The 22,199-nt window shown below is 46.6% G+C and overlaps 1 protein-coding gene across 1 annotated transcript in view; it reads right to left on the bottom strand.

Moving 5' to 3' along the window:
- Nucleotides 1–16,006, bottom strand: part of WNT3 (Wnt family member 3) — a 161,485-nt gene extending 145,479 nt beyond the window's left edge. The window contains exon 1 of the mRNA XM_069634160.1: nt 15,747–16,006. Coding sequence (XP_069490261.1) covers nt 15,747–15,829 — 83 coding nt within the window. The 5' untranslated portion in view covers nt 15,830–16,006. The remainder of the gene's footprint in view (nt 1–15,746) is intronic.
- Nucleotides 16,007–22,199: the final 6,193 nt, after the last annotated feature.

Raw genomic sequence — 22,199 nt, 5'->3', positions numbered from 1 at the left:
GGAGTGTGTCTTTTAATATTGAGTGAGCAGGGCAGCCAGTGTTCTAGCACTGAGTGAGACAGCACACCTCCCTACAACGGGTGAGACCGCATGGCTTCACACACTGAGGGGGTGTGTCTTTTAATATTGAGTGAGCAAGGCAGCCTATGTTCCAGCGCTCAGAGAGGCAGCGCACCTTCCAATATAGTTGTGATGGACATCACACCCTTCAATATTGAGTGGACAGCACCTTCCATCAATGCGTCAGGCAGCACACCTTCCAGCATTTAGTGAGGCAGCATGCCTTCGAACACCAAGTGAGACAGCATATCTTCCAGAACAGAGTGAGATAAAATGCCTTCAAATACTGCATGAGGCAGTATAATGGGCGTAATTTTAGCGGGGGACAGGGGTGTTTGTCCCCCCCAACTTTCATGGCACACCATTTTGTCCCCATTCATTAGCTGGGGCACCTTTTCTTCAGATGCCATGTCCCCCCAGATTTTCAGCAAAGTTACTCCACTGAGCAGTAGCTCCTTTAATATCGAATGTGTGGGCTAGCATAGAGTCCAGCACTGAGCGAGGCAGCACACCTTCCTACACTGAGTGAGACAGCATGACTCCACACAGTGAGGCAATATGTCTTTTAATATTGAGCTAGGCAGCCTAGGATCCAGCATTCAGTGAGGCAGCACACCTTCCTACACTGAGTGAGACAGCATGACTCCACACAGTGAGGCAATATGTCTTTTAATATTGAGCACGGCAGCCTAGGATCCAGCATTCAGTGAGGCAGCACACCTTCCTACACTGAGTGAGACAGCATGACTCCACACAGTGAGGCAATATGTCTTTTAATATTGAGCTAGGCAGCCTAGGATCCAGCATTCAGTGAGGCAGCACACCTTCCTACACTGAGTGAGACAGCATGACTCCACACAGTGAGGCAATATGTCTTTTAATATTGAGCACGGCAGCCTAGGATCCAGCATTCAGTGAGGCAGCACACCTTCCTACACTGAGTGAGACAGCATGACTCCACACAGTGAGGCAATATGTCTTTTAATATTGAGCTAGGCAGCCTAGGATCCAGCATTCAGTGAGGCAGCACACCTTCCTACACTGAGTGAGACAGCATGACTCCACACAGTGAGGCAATATGTCTTTTAATATTGAGCACGGCAGCCTAGGATCCAGCATTCAGTGAGGCAGCACACCTTCCTACACTGAGTGAGACAGCATGACTCCACACAGTGAGGCAATATGTCTTTTAATATTGAGCACGGCAGCCTAGGATCCAGCATTCAGTGAGGCAGCACACCTTCCTACACTGAGTGAGACAGCATGACTCCACACAGTGAGGCAATATGTCTTTTAATATTGAGCTAGGCAGCCTAGGATCCAGCATTCAGTGAGGCAGCACACCTTCCTACACTGAGTGAGACAGCATGACTCCACACAGTGAGGCAATATGTCTTTTAATATTGAGCACGGCAGCCTAGGATCCAGCATTCAGTGAGGCAGCACACCTTCCTACACTGAGTGAGACAGCATGACTCCACACAGTGAGGCAATGTCTTTTAATATTGAGCACGGCAGCCTAGGATCCAGCATTCAGTGAGGCAGCACACCTTCCTACACTGAGTGAGACAGCATGACTCCACACAGTGAGGCAATATGTCTTTTAATATTGAGCACGGCAGCCTAGGATCCAGCATTCAGTGAGGCAGCACACCTTCCTACACTGAGTGAGACAGCATGACTCCACACAGTGAGGCAATATGTCTTTTAATATTGAGCACGGCAGCCTAGGATCCAGCATTCAGTGAGGCAGCACACCTTCCTACACTGAGTGAGACAGCATGACTCCACACAGTGAGGCAATATGTCTTTTAATATTGAGCACGGCAGCCTAGGATCCAGCATTCAGTGAGGCAGCACACCTTCCTACACTGAGTGAGACAGCATGACTCCACACAGTGAGGCAATATGTCTTTTAATATTGAGCTAGGCAGCCTAGGATCCAGCATTCAGTGAGGCAGCACACCTTCCTACACTGAGTGAGACAGCATGACTCCACACAGTGAGGCAATATGTCTTTTAATATTGAGCACGGCAGCCTAGGATCCAGCATTCAGTGAGGCAGCACACCTTCCTACACTGAGTGAGACAGCATGACTCCACACAGTGAGGCAATATGTCTTTTAATATTGAGCTAGGCAGCCTAGGATCCAGCATTCAGTGAGGCAGCACACCTTCCTACACTGAGTGAGACAGCATGACTCCACACAGTGAGGCAATATGTCTTTTAATATTGAGCAAGGCAGCCTAGGATCCAGCATTCAGTGAGGCAGCACACCTTCCTACACTGAGTGAGACAGCATGACTCCACACAGTGAGGCAATATGTCTTTTAATATTGAGCACGGCAGCCTAGGATCCAGCATTCAGTGAGGCAGCACACCTTCCTACACAGAGTGAGACAGCATGACTCCACACAGTGAGGCAATATGTCTTTTAATATTGAGCACGGCAGCCTAGGATCCAGCATTCAGTGAGGCAGCACACCTTCCTACACTGAGTGAGACAGCATGACTCCACACAGTGAGGCAATATGTCTTTTAATATTGAGCACGGCAGCCTAGGATCCAGCATTCAGTGAGGCAGCACACCTTCCTACACTGAGTGAGACAGCATGACTCCACACAGTGAGGCAATATGTCTTTTAATATTGAGCACGGCAGCCTAGGATCCAGCATTCAGTGAGGCAGCACACCTTCCTACACAGAGTGAGACATCATGACTTCACACACTGAGGAAGTGATTATTTTAATATTGAGTGAGCAAGGCAGTCCGTCTTCCAGCGCTGAGTGAGGCAGCACACCTTCTAATATTGTTTGAGATGGTCAGCAAACCCTTCAACATTGAGTGAGACAGCACCTTCCGATCAATGAGTGGGCTAACATACGTTCCAGCATTGAGTGAGACAGCTTGCTTTTCAACATTGAGTGAAGCAGCATGCCTTCAAACATGGAATAGGGGATGCGGCATAGCGTCTAACATTGAATGTGTGAGATAGCATTGTCACCCCGTAGGCACTTCCTGCAAGTGTAGATTTGGAGCACAAAAAACCAAAGCAAGAAACACCCGCGTATGACGCATGTAAAGCTCTGATAATACATTCCCAACACATCTCCTGGGAGTGCACACAAATGAACCAGACCTGAGCTCTGAGTGCAACACTCATGTCACCTGTTGGAATACTGGCCGAACCAGTAATCCTTCCTGTCTGCAAAGTTCGTCACATGTTTACTGTTGAATTAGGTGCAACTGGAACCTAATAATTGATGGCCATTCGGTTTGTGGTTTTCATGATAGAAGTGGCCATTGGAACAGCCAATGTATGAAAGACCTGTTTCTTTCACTGACGGCCTACCATTCATCTTAGAAGATAGCAACTAAGATAGCTCAGTAGGTTGAGCACTAACTGCAGGCAACTCTGCGCAACCGTGAAGAGAACATTTTTGAATCCTAAAACTTAAGAATGAAGGTTTGGAGGTTTTGAATAACCACTGGCATAACCAACTGTGCCATAGCCGCTGGTGTTACTGTGGGCAAGACCGACTCTACCTTTTCTGCCTTTGAGGCCACTAAAATAGGCACCAATGAGTTAGGTAATCATAGCGCCTACTAGCAAAGTGGCAAACGAAGGTTCATAGATTTTCTTTGGTGGGAGCTATGATAATGTGGAACATTATCATAACATTGGGTGCATCCACTCGTTTAGAAGTGTGTCACTTATTAGAGTGATAACTTTAACTTGGGGGCTGTAACTGTAACCCTACAGTCTCTTGTTCTCCTTGCACTACTCAGAGCATTGCTGCCCTGTTTTCCCCTCCCCCTCCTTTCCCCTTGCACTTCTCGCACTTGCACAATCTGAATGACACAAGGCCTAGAGAGATCATTTCTCTTGACCTCCCTTTGTCTTCCCTCCCTTGTCTTGTCGCGTCTATAAACAATTGTTTGTTTGTTTGTTTGTTTATTTATTTGTAATGCGCACCAGACCCAGGGGTAACCGGGCACAGCAGAAGAATATGCGAGACTTACAATGTTACAGAAATGTTACAGAAATACACAATATTACAAAATATACATAAGTTATCCAGAGGTTCATCAAATACAATTTACAAATTTACATAGATGCCGGTGTGGGCGCTGGTTAGGGATAAAACATACAGGATGCAGAGTTGCAGAGTTCCATCAGACTAGAGAGGCAAAGGGATCTGAATTGTGTACAGGCGCGTTATAAAGGACTTATCATATCATATAATGATGGCTCCAAAATAGGGAACAGCGCAGCTGCTCTATTTCACCAGGCACCCCCTGGAACCCTTGTTGCAACATTCTGTCCATTAGAACTCTACTGACACACAGCTAGTGTGGTCTTATTGTTGACATATTGGCTGATTTCGAATTCCAGATCCCCAACTTGACCAAACTGTGTGGTCCTGGGAAAATCCATTTATCGTCCTGCTTCCCAGTTCCCTTATTCGCCGACATTGGGAGCGGTTAGAAACAGGCCAACCGCCAGAGTTAATCCTGAGCGTTTTCCAGGTTGGTGTTTTTGAAGCAACTTGGAAGACACCTCATGGTCTTTGGTTTGCATGGAGGGCGCGCAGTGGGCTCTGATATCCACTAAGACGGGCACAGGGAGAGCCAAGAAAGGATTCCAAATGCATCAACACACGCACATCACAATAATTGAAAAGGAGCAACTGGTTTTATGGAAGCTTTGAAGCTTCTTACACTCACTCCACTCTGAAACCACCGTCTGATGTAGAAATCCGCAGGATTATTGTACCATCTCAGAATGATACGTTCACTAAATCCAGTCAAAAGTACCAAAACGTGGGTTGTGGGTGAAAGACAGCAGTGAACTCACAAGGAATAGTTCGGGTGTTTATTTTTGAAGACGGTGCTCATTTTGCAGCCTCTCTTGTAGCGCTAGGAGGCAAGGGAGGGAATCGCCGATGCAGACCCGGCTGTCACCCGTGCAGCTAGGAAGGTCAGATTGTGAAGCACACAGGCACACACCCTCAGCAGAGGCGCAGCTGCGGATCTACCAGCAAACTCATCAGGACTAGGCCTGCCTTTCCCTCCCTAACCTGTATATCCTATGCCTGTAACCCTCTGCGTGCCCTGTACCCTTAAAATTCCATTATCCAACTGTCCCCATATTTTTGCACCCTATTACCACATGTGCAGCAACCCACTGCGCTGCTGCATGTCACTTCCTGTACTTTGTGGGGGTCTCTTCCTATTCTACTGTGGTGGATGCCGAATCTACCGTAGTCAGTGCCAAGTCTTGCACCTGGCAGCCTCCAGTGGGCCACGCTTTCTGGTACATTTCTTGTATCCTGCTTCTGCATTAAGCGGACAGTGTTGATTGTGTTGCCTGCATTTCAACCAATGTGACCTGCGAGTTTATAATACCATTCGGTGGTTATCTCTGTTAGCAATCCCCATTGGAATTCCACAATAAATCGTAATACGCAAAGATATGCCTGAAAATTGGGTGATACATTAGGCGTTGATCACCACTTTATTTTACACTTTAAAATGGGGAAATGGCCAGGTGGGACAAGGTTCACCCAAATCAAGGATCCATGCAGTTGTATCAAATTGAGGAGCCGAGCAAAGAGATGACCTATACTGAGCCTTCTCATAATAGAAATACTCCCTGGCCATTCAAGCCCACACTTGGAACTGAGCCCTTCCTCTGGGAAGATTGCCGCCAAGATGGTGGTATATTTACACAATCCCTGGAAGATCTTTTCCAAGGTGGTGCAATATTCTCCCAGAATCCTCTTCCCAAAATCAAAAGCTGTCTTTCCAGTCGAAGTCATTGCCTAAAAAAAGATCCAAATATTAGACGCTTAATTCTACGAATGCCCGGCCCATTGAAAAGGTCCATTCCTCTAAAAAGCGCATCTTTCAGAGTCATATCACTTTTCTGTCTATGGAAGTGGTTTATGATTTATATAGCCTTCTCCATTGGCAATAGCCTGAACCCCAATATCTCACGAGCAGAGCTTTTAGCTACAATATCTTTTACTGGTCCCTGCATTCCTACATTTGGAATTGGTCATATTTCCAGAACATGCTTTTCCTACCAATATCTTTGATGGGCGGCAGTATATCCTATATGGACATACTTCATAATTATTTTTTTTATAAAAAAATACCATTCATGTGCCACGGTATCCTCCATATGGAACGAGTTCATATTTCCACAATATTTTTTCACGTAGGATATTTTTTCAAAGGCCAAGGTATCATTCAAATGGAAATGATCTCTACTTCCAGAACATTCTTTTAATGAAAACACATTTGCCAGGCCACAGTAGCCTCCATATCGTAATAGTACATATTTCCAGAATATTCTTTTAATAAGAACACCTTTCATATGGCATGGTATGTCCATATATAGAAATAATGAATATGTCCAGAATATTCTTTTTCTAAAAACATTGTTCCTAGGCCACAGTATCCACCATATGGAAAGAGTTCATATTTCCAGAGCATTCTTTTAAGAGGAACATCTTTCACAGGACAAAGTACCATTCATATGGAAAGGGTTCATATATCCAGAACATTCCTTTAGTTAGAGCATCCTTCATATGGCACAGTAAATTCCATATTGTTATTGTTATTGTTATTTTGCATTTATATAGCGCCTTATATACCATTGGTATGGTCTGATCGCGCTGGTAGGTTGAACGCCCTTGGGAACTGAAGTTCAGATCAGTAGAGTAGAGAGAGTCAAAAGGTGCGTGTGAGCACCGGGTATGTGTGCAGCTCGTGTGGTATCCGTGTAATAGCTGCTTTCTAGCGGTAGGTGTGATGGTTGAGAGGTCAGGGGTATGTGTTCGTTCTGGCAGGATTTATCCAGATCAGAAGTGGCTGCGTTAGGCCTGAGGAGAACGCCTGGCTGGGGGGTGTGTAACCAGCAGTGATTACTTAGAATGATGTGGAGTGAACAGCGAATGTTGATATGAGAACAGTTATACCGAATGGTGTCATAGTATCTCTGTGTTTTATTTGAGTGGTGATGTAAGGAGAGAGTAAGCGTGTTGGTGAGATATGATGGGTTACATGCCCTTTCAGACATTTCTAAATCCACAGAGGCTATTGGGCACGCTTCTAATATTCACAGAGAGGCTATTGGGTACATTTCTATATTCAATTTTCACAGAGAGGCAATTGGGCATTCTTCTTAATTTATAGAGAGGCTATTGGGCACACTTCTAAATTCACAGAGCGGCTGTTGGGCACACTTCTAGATTCACAGAGAGGCTATTGGGCACACTTCTAAATTCAGCTTCTAAATGCACACTTCTAGAATCACAGAGAGGCTATTGGGCGCACTTCTAAGTTCCGTTTCCACATAGAAGCTATTGGGCACACTTCTGAATTCACAGGGAGGCTAATGAGCACCCTCCTAAATTCAACTTTCACAGAGAGGTAGTTGGGCACACTTCTAAAATTCACAGAGAGGCTATTGGGTGCACTTCTAAGTTCAACTTTTCACAGAGAGGCTATTGGGCATACTACTTAATTCACAGAGCGGCTAGTGGGCACACTTCTAGATTCAGCAAAGCTGTTGGGCACACTTCTAAATTCACAGAGCGGCTACTGGGCGCACTATGCGTTCACATGTTTTGCGCATTCATCCCCTCTACGCACTCATTCCCTCTACACACTCATCCCCTCTACGCACTCATCCCCTCTACGCACTCATCCCTTCTACACACTCGACCCCTCTATGTATTCATCCCTCTACGCACTCATCTGCTCCCCACACTTATCTGCTTTAAGGACTTGTGCTTTACACGCATTCAACAGCAATATCCTGTTCCATATATTCATCTCTGCACTCATCTGTTCTATGCCTTCATCCGTTCTGTACACTCATTCTCTCTGTACACTTATCTACTCATCAGCTCTATCCACTCAATCAGCTCATCCGCTCTATCCACTCATCAGGTCTATACATTCATCTGTTCTATCCACTCATCCGCACTATCCACTCATTCGCTCCATCTACTCATCCGCCATATACACTCATTCGCCATATACACTCATCGGTCGTATATACTCATTCGCCATATACGCACTCATCCCCTCTAGGCACACATCATCTCTATACACTCATTCCCTCTACGCACTCATCGCCTCTACGCACTCATCGCCTCTACGCACTCATCGCCTCTACGCACTCATCGCCTCTACACACTCGTCCCCTCTACGTACTCGTCTCCTCTACGCACTCGTCCCTTCAGCGCACTCGTCCCCTCTATGCACTCGTCCCCTCTACGCACTCGTCCCCTCGACGCACTCGTCCTCTATACGCACTCGTCCCTTCTACGCACTCGTCCCCTCTATGCACTCGTCCCCTCTACGCACTCGTCCCCTCTACGCACTCGTCCCCTCTATGCACTCGTCCCGTCTACGCACTCGTCCTGTCTACGCACTCGTCCCCTGTACGCACTCGTCCCCTCTACGCACTCGTCCCCTCTACGCATTCGTCCCCTCTACGCACTCATCTCCTCTATGCACTCATCTCCTCTACGCACTCATCTCCTTTACGCACTCATCCCATTTTACGCACTCATCCCCTCTGCGCACTCGTCCCTCTAGGCACTCATCTGCTCTCCGCACTCATCCACTTTAGGCACTTGTGCTTTACACGCATTAACAGCATTATGCTGTTCCATATATTCATCTCTACACTCATCTTTTCTATACCTTCAACCGTTCTGTACACTCATCTTCACTGTACACTTATCCACTCTTCCGCTCTGTCCATTCATCCACTCTATCGACTTATCCGCTCTATCCCCTCATTCGCCCTATCCATTCATCTACTCTATCTACTCATCTACTCTATCTAACCATCCACTCTATCTACTCATCCGTTCTAATCAATCATCCACTCTATCTACTTATCCGTTCTATCGACTCATCCACTCTATCCACTCATCTACTCTATCTACTCGTCTGCTCTATACATCCATTTGCTCTATACAATCATCCGCTCGGTACACTCATCTGCACTATACATTCATCCGCTCTATCCACTCATCCGCTCTATCCACTCATCCGCTCTATCCATTTGTCCACTCTATCCACTTGTGCGCTCTATCTATTTATCCGCCATATACAATCATCAGCTCTATACACTCCTCTGCACTATACACTCATCTGCTCTATACACTCATCCACTCTGTACATTCGCAGGTCTGTACATTCATCTGCTCCAGTGATCTATACACTCTCCGTACTTCCATATTCATCTGTTATCAGTACTCATGTGCTCTACATACTCATCTGCTTCACGTATTCATCTGTTCTACACACTTATCCGTTGTACGCTCATCCGTTCCGGACATTCATCTGTTTTATGCTGTTCTTCCACTCATGCATTCTTCCACTCAGCGCATTCCTTTGACCTACCTGATTTATCCATTATAGCTAATTCATCCGCGCCATTCATTTCGTTCACTCTGCATGCATTCTGTTCATTTCAGGAGTTTAAATTACTTTACTGTTTCCGTATGTTTTACTCTTATTAATCCTTTCGCTGCTTTGATCTACTTTTATTTGTTTAATTCTGTTTGCCCTTCTAGTTTATATTAGGGGTTGTTAGCTGTTAGTTTCTCGCATCAGGTGGTTTGACGGATTGGTGTCCTTGAGTTGCTGTTGGTCTGTTTGGGTTAGTTTGGTACGGGTTGGTTTTAGGGGAAGAGCCAGGTTTTCAGGAGTTTGCGGAAAGACATTAAATCCTCAGTTAGGCGGATGTGGGGTGGGAGTGAGTTCCATAGCGTGGGGGCCACGGCTGAGAATGATGATCCGCCTAACCGCCTAAATATTTCATTATTCTAGAACATTCCTGTAGGTAGAGCATCCTTCATAGGCTGCAGTATCGACCATATGGAAATATTTTATTTTTCTAGAGCAATCCAAGAGTTAGAGCATCCTTCATAGGCCACAGTATCGACCATATGGAAATATTTCATTTTCCTAGAAAATTCCTTTAGTTAGAGCATCCTTCATAGGCTGCAGTATCGGCCATATGGAAATATTTCATTTTTCTAGAACACTCCTGTAGTTAGAGCATCCTTCATAGGCTGCAGTATCGACCATATGGAAATATTTCTTAATTAACGAACATCTCTTTTATTAGAACATCTTTTTAGCATACTGTATCACTCTCTGTGGAAATAATTCCTAGTTCAAGAAAATGTCATTACTTATGACCTCTTTTTAGTCCCATGTTACCTCCAAAGAAAAATAATAACACTACCTTAAATTTAAACACATTTTATAGTACTTTAGTGTCCACTGATATCAAATGAATACCTAATTTAAAGACATTCCAATGAAAAGATCCTTTTTTGGAATTTTACTGCAGCCCCCATGGAATAGATTTGTATATAAATATTTTCCTCCGACGAAAAGAATGTTTAGGTACTATGGTATCTCGCTCTTGTTTAATAATTGATGCTTTAAGTGCATTATTAGACCCCCACAACTTATTTGCATTTTAAAGTAATTTGTGTCTTAAGAGCATTGCACAAATAGGAGCGTTTTTAGACCCCTTCAGCTTCCGTCTTACAGGATGAATTCACATGCCCTGAAGATTCCCTCCATAATAGCCTTATTAAACCCCAAATCCCCCTTCTCTTTGCAATAGGCCCCGAATAAGAACAGCCTTCAGAAGCCCAGTGACATTCTCCATCCTGCCAAGACCCTCTCAAGGAATGTCTCATCCCATAGAATTCATTCCCACAGTAAGAACGCTGTCCTATTTGAAGAATTTCTGGACGTCTAAGCCTCTTGTACAGAAGCGATCCCTTTCGTATGAGAATTTCTCCAATAGGCATATCTTTGGAAAGGCAATCTATGCGGAAGTGATAATTCCTCCTACATGAAATTTCCATGGGTCAGAGTCCCCAGCGTTCGTCTCCAGAGAGAACTGATTTGTGTTACTGGAGTACCCAACTGAGAAAAAAAACCTTCTCTGTGGATACAGGACATTATTTCAATGTCCCATCTCACGTATGTAATTTACACCTTACGATCATTTCGTAGACAGACGCGTCTTTCCACTATCCCAGCGTTCCCTTTTTTGGTTACTTTATTAATTGTTGACTCGTAAGTCGCCCTATGTGAAACACAATCGCTTCCATTTCGGAGCAATTCTTGCGATCGTTGCTTCAGTCAACTTTGCGGGAGAACAAGTCATAAAGCGACAAACCTAAAAATGGAGAAATCATCCTATGTTTTTGGAAGTCAAAGTACTTCCCTACATCATCAAATGACTAACATGACAAAAAATGATGGAAATCAGTTGTTTGATGCAAAAAAGACCTGTAGAAATCTCCTGCCTTTTTTCGCAAGTCTGAGAACAGAACGGAAGAAAAAAGTTACTACTGCATTGATAAAACTCCAGATCTGGACACAAGGAGTCGAAGAACGACCTTCGGGGGAACTTTCAGGAAAATAAAAATGCCATTCTGCATGCTCAAGAATAATTCTCAGGCTACACCACTGGAATCATATTTTAAATATAGTGGAGTTCATGGAAGCCTTTGGGTTCCGGACGACTATTTTTTTTAAAATTTACTGGGATTTCTTTTTAGGTAAAAACATCCAAAATGGGATTAACTCAAAGCGTTCTCACTCCGCCGTAACCAAGGCCATGTAGAATGACATATGTGCTTTGCGCGTAGACCAATGTTCAGTTTCATATCTTCTCCCTGACCAAACAAATTCTTGTTTTATGATAGAGTTTCCATCCTATGCCAAATCACTGATCGTGGTCTCAGACAGCCTAAGCTTGTCCAGAAAGGGTACAACGTCATTTCATTGCCGGATGTTTTTTCGCAGGGTTTTTTACCGCTGATTTTTTTTTTTTTAAATCATCGCATTTTTTGGGGGGGTTAAAAAAATTATATAAATTGGGTGTGGGTGTATGGGGATATAAAAAAAATTAAGGGAATGGGGGTTTGCGGGGTAACCCCCCCCCAAAAATACAAAAATGAAAAATTCGATGAGATTTTCCGAAGAAAAATCTGCGGTAAAAAACCCAGCGAAAAATCATCCCACGATGAAATGACATGGAACCCCGGAAAGTACTATATTGCTGCGCCCCGCCTAACCCACGGGATTCCAGACCATAGTCTGCGAAGAAGGTGAAAAGGGGAGGAGTTTGAGGAAAAGAAAAGGGGTAACAAATAATGTTCGGACAGGGGAAGACATAATCTAGTGAGTAAAATGAGAATAGGTAAAGCTTGGGAGAGGATGGGTGCTTAATGTTCCAGCAAACATGGAACGAGAAGGAACTGTGCGGATGAATTAGAAGTAGCGGCAGTTCAAAGTTCAAAGGTGTCTCAGTAAATGAGAATTCTCTGCAAGGCAGGTTTAATATAGAATATTATGGCTGCGGGATGGATTTCAGATGTGCTCCAATGAAGCCTTGCAACGTGGAGGCTTTTCTTGTCTTAGAATGCAATGAGTGCCTCAGACATACAAACAGCAGCATGGCAATGCCAGGACTGCCATGCCAGAGGGCCAAGAGCCGCCCTGTTCAGGAAGGAGTGTATGAAAGGCCATCGTGATGAGAAATGTGCAGGAAGGTGGGAGAGAACAGGCTAATTTACCGGAAACTGTGTAAGCCTTGTCACCCTCATAGTGAGGGAGATTGCACAGCCTCCAGCCAGTGGTAGAAGTGTACCAGCAAAAGCAGTGGAACTGTGACCCCGGCAGGATCATCGTGCAACACTTGACAATACTCCAAGTGAATAGTCACTAAGTCTCCCACTACAGCTGCACACGTGTGCAGTGGTATGAAATGAAAGGATGCACACCACACAGAGCCCCGGTGTTAAAAGTGCATCTCTTGTGAATGACCAGCAACGTTATCAACTGTAACATCTAAGCCTTTAACCTGAGATCACAACTTGACAATTGTTTTCAAGATCTGTGGGAATAGGGTGCTAGGAAGTATTCCTCTTTGGTGTTAGCAGGACCTCTTCCATCTCTTCGTGGCAAAGATGAAGCCAGCCGGCACCCAACCAGGCGGATACGTCCTCCAGGCTTCGTAAATGCAGGGTTTCAGTATAGCTATATCTATTGTAGGGTGGGAAAAACAGGTATGTACTTGAGTTTAAAAAAATACTATTTCGGAATGGTGACAATGGTTGTAAAACATACTGGAACTGTTAACAGCAACAACGACAAAAGTAGGGGAACTCTCCTCCCTATAGTTCCCACTCACTTTGACCTCTGGCTAAAACTGTGCGTGTCTTGTGTTGGTCAAATAGGCAGTATATTACGTTGAATATCGCGTACCTACAAAAGAGGTTTATGATCGTTTTCCATTGGTTCGTGGCATTGTGCTATGTGGTAATTAGGGATACAAAGCTGCTTGTTTTTTTTTTAGACCTAACTGTTTAGTACAGTTTCAGTTTTCACAAGATTATTTAACCATTGGCTCAATGTTACTAAAACATACAAAGCTGCTTATTGGTTCTGCGTGCTCCTAGTAAGTGTCTGTGTTCCAAGAAGAGAATCTAAATTCACCCTGATCCGCTGATTCTGATCATGGAGCTGAGGGCAGATTCTATGTATACATTTATGCTATGGCGACTGGTGGGGACGGCACCAGGGCTTTTCAATCTTTCTAAAGGAACGGGGCCTCAAGCCTCAGGGAGGCCCGTAGCAACTGCCCCCATGTTGCCAGTCAGCAGTATTGTAACTTGGCAATATATTCATTTCTCTATTTTTGTTCTGGGGCTTAAAATGTGCGCTCCGTGGCGCTCACATTACAAGCTGCGTTTTCTCTTCCCACGGGATATACAGAAGTGTTATCACCTCATTACCTTCTACCACAGGTTCCTCCACATCAGCCACTGGCTGACAAAGAAGGGTTTATAGCTCTTCAGTGGGCATTTAGGGCCCGATTCATGGAATTTTTTGCACGGTTGAAAGTGACTTTGCACTGCCGCCACAAACCCTGATTCATGCAACTGTGCAAAGTGTATTTTTGCAGTGCAAAGTCCGTGCAATGACTTAGCACAGACTTTGCACTGCAAAAATGCACTTTGCACAGTTCCTTGAATCGGGCCCTTAGTGTTTAAGATCCCTGCTGGCTGGCCGTCTCGTGATTATCGGCGGCTATTCACCTTATCTTTTTCGCCATTTGAATGCATGTTTTGGCTCTAAGCGAGGGGGGGGCAACCATCATGTTGAAATGGGCCTCCACACATCCTCAGCCAGGCCTGGCGACTGGGTGCGTGGCAGATTCGAGGCGTGCTTAAGTATTCCCTTCAAACTAAGTCATAGAAATAGGTGACCCTGACTTAGGGCGACACTGAACATACCCCATAATCCTACGATAGTTCTGAATTCCTGATCCGGGGCCCAGACTAACATAGCCCCATTTCCTGGATCAGAACTCTGTGCCCTAGCGTCTGTGCACGGCCCCTCGTTTATAAATCTGTTCATCAGGCCTGACTCCCAGTGACAATGTCAACACAGTCCCTTCACAGGACAGCAGGCCTTACGGAAGCCGAGGAGCTCATTCTGATCACCTGGCAGGAAGGCCTTGAGATATCGCTCTTAGCGTCCGCGGACAACGTCCAGCCCAACCCATCGCACCTGCGCACAGTGCGCCCTCGGCGTGTGTGTCTGTGTCGTCCCACTCGTGAAACACGCCTGCGAAAGGGGCCTTGCTATATACTTCTATGAGCGGAAAGGAAAGGACAGGCAGAAGGCAACTCTTGCTGGGAATTCGCTCTGCGGGAAGACGTGGGACAATGTACTTGGTCACACCATGCCTCGCTCACACGCGTGCTGAACTCTTGCGCAAAACGGCGCACTCACTAGCTTCCACGCTCCTCCACTCATGCGCTCGCTCACTTACACGGACACAGAGACACCCACACACACGGGCGTTAATTCAATAACACATTCATGCACTTTCGCACTCGTGCACTCTTTTTTTCACGCACTCGCGTCTTCATTCTTTAACACGCCCTTGCACCCACGCACACATATACACATGCATGATTGCACACATGCCTTTGCCTATTCGCTGGGTCTCCCTCACTCACGTGCCTGCGCTTGTACGTACTCGTTCACTTATCAGCTGGCCTGAGCACTCACGCACTCGCGCACCTAGGCACTCAACCATCCACTCATGCTCTCACACGCACACATATGCATGAACTCACAAAAAATAAATCCATTCGCAGACAAACTCGCTGTCCGACCCGTTCACACAATTGCGCACCTTGCGCACCTTGCGCACACACACCTGTCCACTTATTCGTCTACACTCTAAAGCAAGCAGGCAGTAAATCCCTAGTTCGTAATCCACTCTGCGTGCTCCCGGGCTACACCCGGAGTTCGCGAACTCTTCCAGCCCGCCTGGGAGGCGTTGCGCCCGCTGCGAAGTCTCGGTGGGTAAGGTGTGTCCCGACGGCCACTACCCACCTCTCCTTGCTCCTTCAGAAAATTAAAAACACATGAGAACATCACATTTTTTCTCTGGGCCCACGCCGTCACCGGTGAGGCACCTGAAGGCGACGCATCTCGCCCAGCTGCGCTGATCACATGCCTTAATTTAGCCACGCGACCGTCAAGAACGCAGAGGGTGACCCCCGCAAGCACAGACGCGCGCGCTCGCACGAGGACACTCACCACCAGATGGGGTAGCCCGCCAGCACCTTGGAGCCGCTCACCGCGCAGGAGACCGCCATGCCCAGCAAGTACAAGAAATCCATCAGTCCTGGGGAGGGGGGAGTCCCGGGCTCGGGAGAGAGGTTCAGAGGGCCGGGCTGAAGAACATCCAGCAGAAAAGAAAACCAGAAGCACCCCGAAAAAAAAAAATAACACCCTGCACAAATCCCAGGAGCCGCGGAGCAGGAGGCGAGCGAGTCCTGTCAGGTTGGAGGCGCTGTCTGTCTCTCTTGCCTGCTAGCAGGGGATGTCTCAGGGCGAGTTCGTCGGGTGGGGTGGGGTGGGGGCCTCGGGGGTGTGAGTGTCATTTTTTCCCCCTCCACAGATCATAGCGAGCTCGCTTTCAGAGTGCGGAGGTTTGGGAGGCACCGGCTAGCCAATCAGGATGCATTGCCTTAGGTAAAAGATGCTTCTTACAGTTCAGAGCCCCTGACAAGTCCTCCCCTCCCCCTCCCTCCCTCCCCCGCCTTCCCCTCCAACTTTTCTTTCTTCTCTTTTATGACTCGGAGCAAGTGAGACGCAGCAGACAAGACACCCCCCTCAGCCCCACCCCCCCCCAGAGAGATCCCAGGCCGTGTCACCGCCGACCTCTCTTCTCACTGATGAATTATGCAGCTATATTTCAGGAGACGTATTGTTTGGGGGCAAGGCCTATTTTAGACCCATAGGGGAAATTGGGAGGTTGCAATTGCAAATAGGCCTATCTCTCCGAAAGACACAGCCAATCACATGCCATTCTCTTCATGTCACGTGACTTATTCCCCCCCCCCCCACTCCTGCAGCCTTTCTAGAGGCGACGCCTGGCGGCGTGCATGACTTGTGCCTGACTCTCCCCCAACCCTATCGGCCGTTCTAAGGCATCCGTGTATCTGTACAGGCTGGCATGCGACTGGCTATTCCCCAGCCCTGAAGCTTTTCAAAGGCATTACTCGGTGATATGAGGACATGGGACTGACTCTCTACCAATCCTATCAGCCTTGTGGAGTCACCAGTCTGGAGGTAGAGCCTGGCACTTGATGGGGTCTTGCTCAACCCCACTAGTCTTTCAGAGGCTGTGGCCTTCCACAATACTCACTCGGTCCCATCCCTGCCAGCAGGATCCCCTTGAATTTGTTTGTCTTGTGACTGACTCTACCCCAGCCATACCAGCCTATCTTAGTGACCAGCCCGCATGGATGTCATCTCGTTTCTTTACAGGCCAGGCCACCTCTTGGCACCATCAAGCTGTCACTTCACGAGCCTAGACCAAATGCAGGCCTGTGTCTAAGAAATCATGGTAAGGCCTAACCACCTTGGCCATTAAGTGCATGATACGGGATACTGTCAAGAGACCACCTCTTAGGACCCGTGTCCCATCCTGCTTGGCCTGCTTGCCTCTGTGTGCACCATGATAAGGCCTAGCCACCATGCCCATTGAGTGTAAGATACAGGATACTGTCGAGAGACCACCTCCTAGGACCTATGTTCCATCCTGCTTGGCCTGCTTGCCTCTGTGTGCACCATGTTAAGGCCTAGCCACCATGCCCATTGAGTGTAAGATACAGGATACTGTCAAGAGACCACCTCTTAGGACCCGTGTCCCATCCTGCTTGGCCTGCTTGCCTCTGTGTGCACCATGATAAGGCCTAGCCACCATGCCCATTGAGTGTAAGATACAGGATACTGTCGAGAGACCACCTCTTAGGACCCGTGTCCCATCCTGCTTGGCCTGCTTGCCTCTGTGTGCACCATGATAAGGCCTAGCCACCATGCCCATTGAGTGTAAGATACATGATACTGTCGAGAGACCACCTCCTAGGACCCGTGTCCCATCCTGCTTGGCCTGCTTGCCTCTGTGTGCACCATGATAAGGCCTAGCCACCATGCCCATTGAGTGTAAGATACAGGATACTGTCGAGAGACCACCTCCTAGGACCTATGTTCCATCCTGCTTGGCTTGCTTGCCTCTTTGTGCATGGGAACCTGGGTGTCTGGCAGGTGCAGGCCCTGATGCATGGAATGTTACCTGAGTGTTAGTGGGGCAGTGCTAGCCTTTATACCCATGGTGTTGCATGCCCTGTGCCCCTGTCCCCAATATACCCCCACTTACCTCCTACAGCCTGCCTTCTTGAGTGTTCCTGTGGCATACAATAAAGGGCACTTGCCTGGACTAGCTGCCGCTTGCCATGCTTCGCTCCATAGCCGTGCAGTAGATCAGTGGGTTGAGCTCATCCTGCCCACATCTGTGAAGGCAGTATTGCCTCTGGGCCCACACGAACCTTCATTCCACTGACATTGATGAGCAAGTACCATGGTATTTGTGTGACGAATCAACTTCCGGGGCACCAGTGGTCCAGGGATGAATATCGGTTTCTAAACCATCAATCAGCCCTGCACCTCTAGTACACCAGAAGGGATTTAAACAGATTGGAAACAGAAGTCAATTATAAGCCAACTTGGCCAATTTTGCTAACGTGGATGGAGCGGCAGGCTTATCTCTGCAAGGTCGTGGATCGTTGGTTAGTTGCAACACAGCAAAAATACAGTTATTACCCAGTGATAAAAGGGACTTTCCAGTGAAGGTTGCATAAAAAAACGACTTTATTATTATTCAACAGACAGTTCTAGCACACTAGCAAATGCAACCCCCTGTAAAGGAATGAAGAGGACAGGAAAAGGGATGCACTCTGGATACTGACAGAGGGTAGTCAGTAAAGTAATTAATCGCAATAGTTCAAGGATCCATGGTTTCAGCACAAAGGGAGCAACGGGTCGTAAAATGTCAGTAGGGGACTTCAGAGAAGCACCAGGGGACAGAAGCACAATGTACATTGTGCTTGTCGAAGTTCTTGGTGCTCGACAGCGTCAAGTCGGTTTCAGGGTGATTTGCAGCTTCTGCGACAGAGTTCAAGATGGGAGACAGCTGTGGGTATCAGGCGGGAGGCAGTTCAGCGAGTGAGGCTGGATGGACAGTTGCAGGCTGGCCTACACAGTGGTTCGGGGTCAGGAATCGTTGTCTCAGTGCTAGTTGGTGGGTCTGAAGCACTGATCGAGGCATCTGTGATGATGTTAGTGACTGCAGCATGACGACAGTGGTGCAGTCGGTTGCAGCTCGAGGGGCTTGACTGCCTCGAATATGTCCTTTAAGTTGGACGCTGGATGCTTATCAGTGCACTCCTCCTAACCTCTTCGCTGGGGTTGTGTTGCCCGGTAAGGTGGACGGCCCAAAGCTGAGGAGAGTGTTGCAGGCAATGGCCTTGTCATTGGTTTGGTTCAGAGACTCTCTAGCACTTCCCATCTAGGAAGCCTGTTTGCAGAACTTAGCAGGGCATGCTGTGTGCTGGCTGGGTACTGGTTCTGGGGATGCTGGTGGGTCCTCTGGATTCCGTATCTCCCTCTGTTCCCTGGGAGATGTTCAGGGGTGGGATCTTGCTTCCCTTTTTGGAAATCCTGACCTTCCTTAACTGGCGGAAGCTGTAAGGTAGACTGTTCCTTCAGCCAGGGTCCAAATAGAGTTTTTCTTGTGACTCCTTGTGAAGTCTTCAGATGATCTACCAAAAGAGGGGTTCAACCCTCTTTTAAAGCCAAATGGGCCCTACTGATTGGTGTAGGCTAAGCCTATCTTAATGAACCAATCCTGGGTCCCCACCAACAATCTTCTGTTATGTGTGAGGTCATAACCAGAGTGCTCTGCAACAGGAACGGTAAAGGGATGTAAACATGTACTCCTAAGTCCCACCCATCTTTCTACCTGTTGTGGAAAGGGTCTCTCTGGTTAATTGAGCTCTCTGTGGTTCCTGATCAAAGTGCAGTGCTCCCTTGAAGTTGTGGCGGGAACAGACTTTCTGTCTCATCAAATCACATACGCCTAGCCTCTGAATGAGGTCACCTTGCAGGGGGTTCCTACTGTAAACACATGTACCACACATGGCAGCTCACTGTCATTGATACTACGAGGCGGGAGCTAGCTTCAGGTTGACACATATGCATATCAAAGGTGTTAGGGTTTCCTTTCTTTTGTTAGCCTCTTCCGTTAGGCCCCATGTGGGCCTGTTTGAATTATACTCCATTAGTATGCTAATTATCTTTAATTGCTGCCACCATTTCTGCAGGGCCAACAAAGGATAGGGCAGATCCGTGGAGCCTTTGTTATTTTAATTAGGCTGGCCATGGCACGGGAATGTTTTGCCCTGCCCCTTTTGAGTTACTTTGACGTACTCCTGGGTGTCACATTCCAACTAAATGTGACAGGAAGGACTGTGCCTGAAGGCTGTGTCCACCCAGAGTACACAGATCTATGTGTTTGTCGTGCAGTGAACATAGAAAAATGTGTGCACATTAGCCCAACACATTTTCCAGAGGTTAACCTACTCTCATTGAATTTCATGTAACATTTTAAAAAAAGCCCAGGTGAGCACACACCCACCACATGGATGGTTGATTCCTCACAATTTGGCAATATGGTCATCTGTTCCTTATGTGGAAAGACACAACGGAGTTTGTGGCATAGTAATGATTACATCGTGATGTGTAGGGCAATGCATTGTTTGTTGAATAAAGGACCTTCACTAGTTTGTATCAATTGTAAAGTGCAAACCAGTAGCTTCAAGGTGCTGCAAATTGAACACGTACAAGCAGACAATATAAAGCAGCCAGCAAGACATTGTAATCCAAAAGGAAAGTGCAGGTAAGTTATAGACAAATATATTAATACCCTGGAGAGGGGACAAGGGGGGGCATCTTCCTACCCAGGCATCAGGTAAGGATTCCTGTGCCTCTTTCGCTGTTCCCCTCCACATCCTCCAATTCCACCCCTGCCCCACTCACCTGAAGGGGCCTCGTCCTTGCCAGTGCCTGGAACACCGAGTGCTCTGGCGATTCCCAACCGTGGCAATGGCTGACATGGAAGGGAAGAAGAGACTACATGTAACTCAGTCCCGGAGCATTACCTGACCCTGTAATGCACCAAATCCTTTGATGTTTAATACGTAAATAAAGATACAGAATAAAAAAAGAACCCTTGTGGTTGGAGCATGGCTCAATGCTCCAACCACAAGGGTTCAGACTACACTTTGCTGACAATCCAGAATAAGGGTAAAACATGTATGCAGTTGCCTGAATCCTTGAGATCTGTCTGTCTGGGTTTAAAAAAGCTATGTATAAAATAGCATTGCTGCATAGACAAACACATTTTCCTAGATTAAAAGTGTGACATTTTAACTAAGTTGCATACCCACAGTGCATTGCACATCTGGATCTAAACTGGAGGTGAACTTCCAGTGATAGCTACTGGGCATGGCTGTGCTCTATGTGACTTGAATTAAATGGCTAATTCTGAGATACAGATATACATGTAAATATATCTGTCTTGATAAATCCATGTATAAAATAGCGCTGCCCTTCTGGAGAAAAAAACAAGCTTTTCAGATGGATTTCATTTTTACAAAGTGTTATGTTTACTACCTATACGAATCTAACATTTACAAAGGTTGTGAATGGCAAGTACATCTCCCCAGTACAAAGTCCATCGCTCTGCAAATGAATCCTTAACTGACACCGACCCACCACCCCACAAGACTCCCTTTATCTACAGCCTGAATGCAATATCTGAAACAAGTCTCCGGGAGTAGTGGTGAAGTGTGAGCTAAGGTTCAATTTGCAGTATGATTAACGATGATTGCATTAAGGACATCTTTCTTTTGGACAGTGTTTGTGCCTTCACATTGTCATTCCTAACCTTCACAGACTTCACCTTTTTATTCAGAGTAATTTTAATTCTTCTTGTTTTTCCCACTCGCTCTTAATACTGCATATCTATAAATAAACATCATATCCCCAGAAATTCGCAAGCTTCATATCCCAAAGCAACCTTAAGTCAGCCAGCGCCATGCACCGCTCATGAACCCACCCAAACGGATGGCGAAGGGCAATTTTACAAGGCGAATTTCCATGCTGAGCATGATGTGTGCTGTCATGAATGCTGTATGGCGGTGGCCAAGTTATTTATTTAGTGGGTATTTATAATGTGCCTATACAGCAAATGGTGTTTCAAGGCGCATCATGACAAATGAGAGGAGGAACAGGGATCAAGAAAACAAAAACAAAAACGTTCCTATTAGGTCTTGAGACATTCGGATCGTGCAAGTTCTGTAAAATGAAAAACAGGGGAGAGGGGGACGAGGGGGAGTACAGGTCGGGGAACAGGGAAGAAGACATAACAAAAACATTCCTACTAGGCCTTGAGACATTCAGATCATGCAAGTGCTGTAACATGAAAAACAGGGGAGAGGGGGACGAGGGGGAGTGCAGGTGGGGGAACAGGGAAGAAGAAAACATAACAAAAATGTTCCTACTAGGCCTTGAGACATTCGGATCGTGCATGTGCTGTAACATGAAAAACAGGGGAGAGGGGAAGTGCAGGTTTGGGGACAGGGC

Source organism: Ambystoma mexicanum, chromosome 13, assembly GCF_040938575.1.
Source record: "Ambystoma mexicanum isolate Mex_15411 chromosome 13, UKY_AmexF1_1, whole genome shotgun sequence".
Lineage (NCBI taxonomy): Eukaryota > Metazoa > Chordata > Amphibia > Caudata > Ambystomatidae > Ambystoma > Ambystoma mexicanum.
The sequence above is the reverse complement of the archived record's forward strand: the minus strand, read 5'-3'. Positions and strand labels throughout refer to the sequence as shown.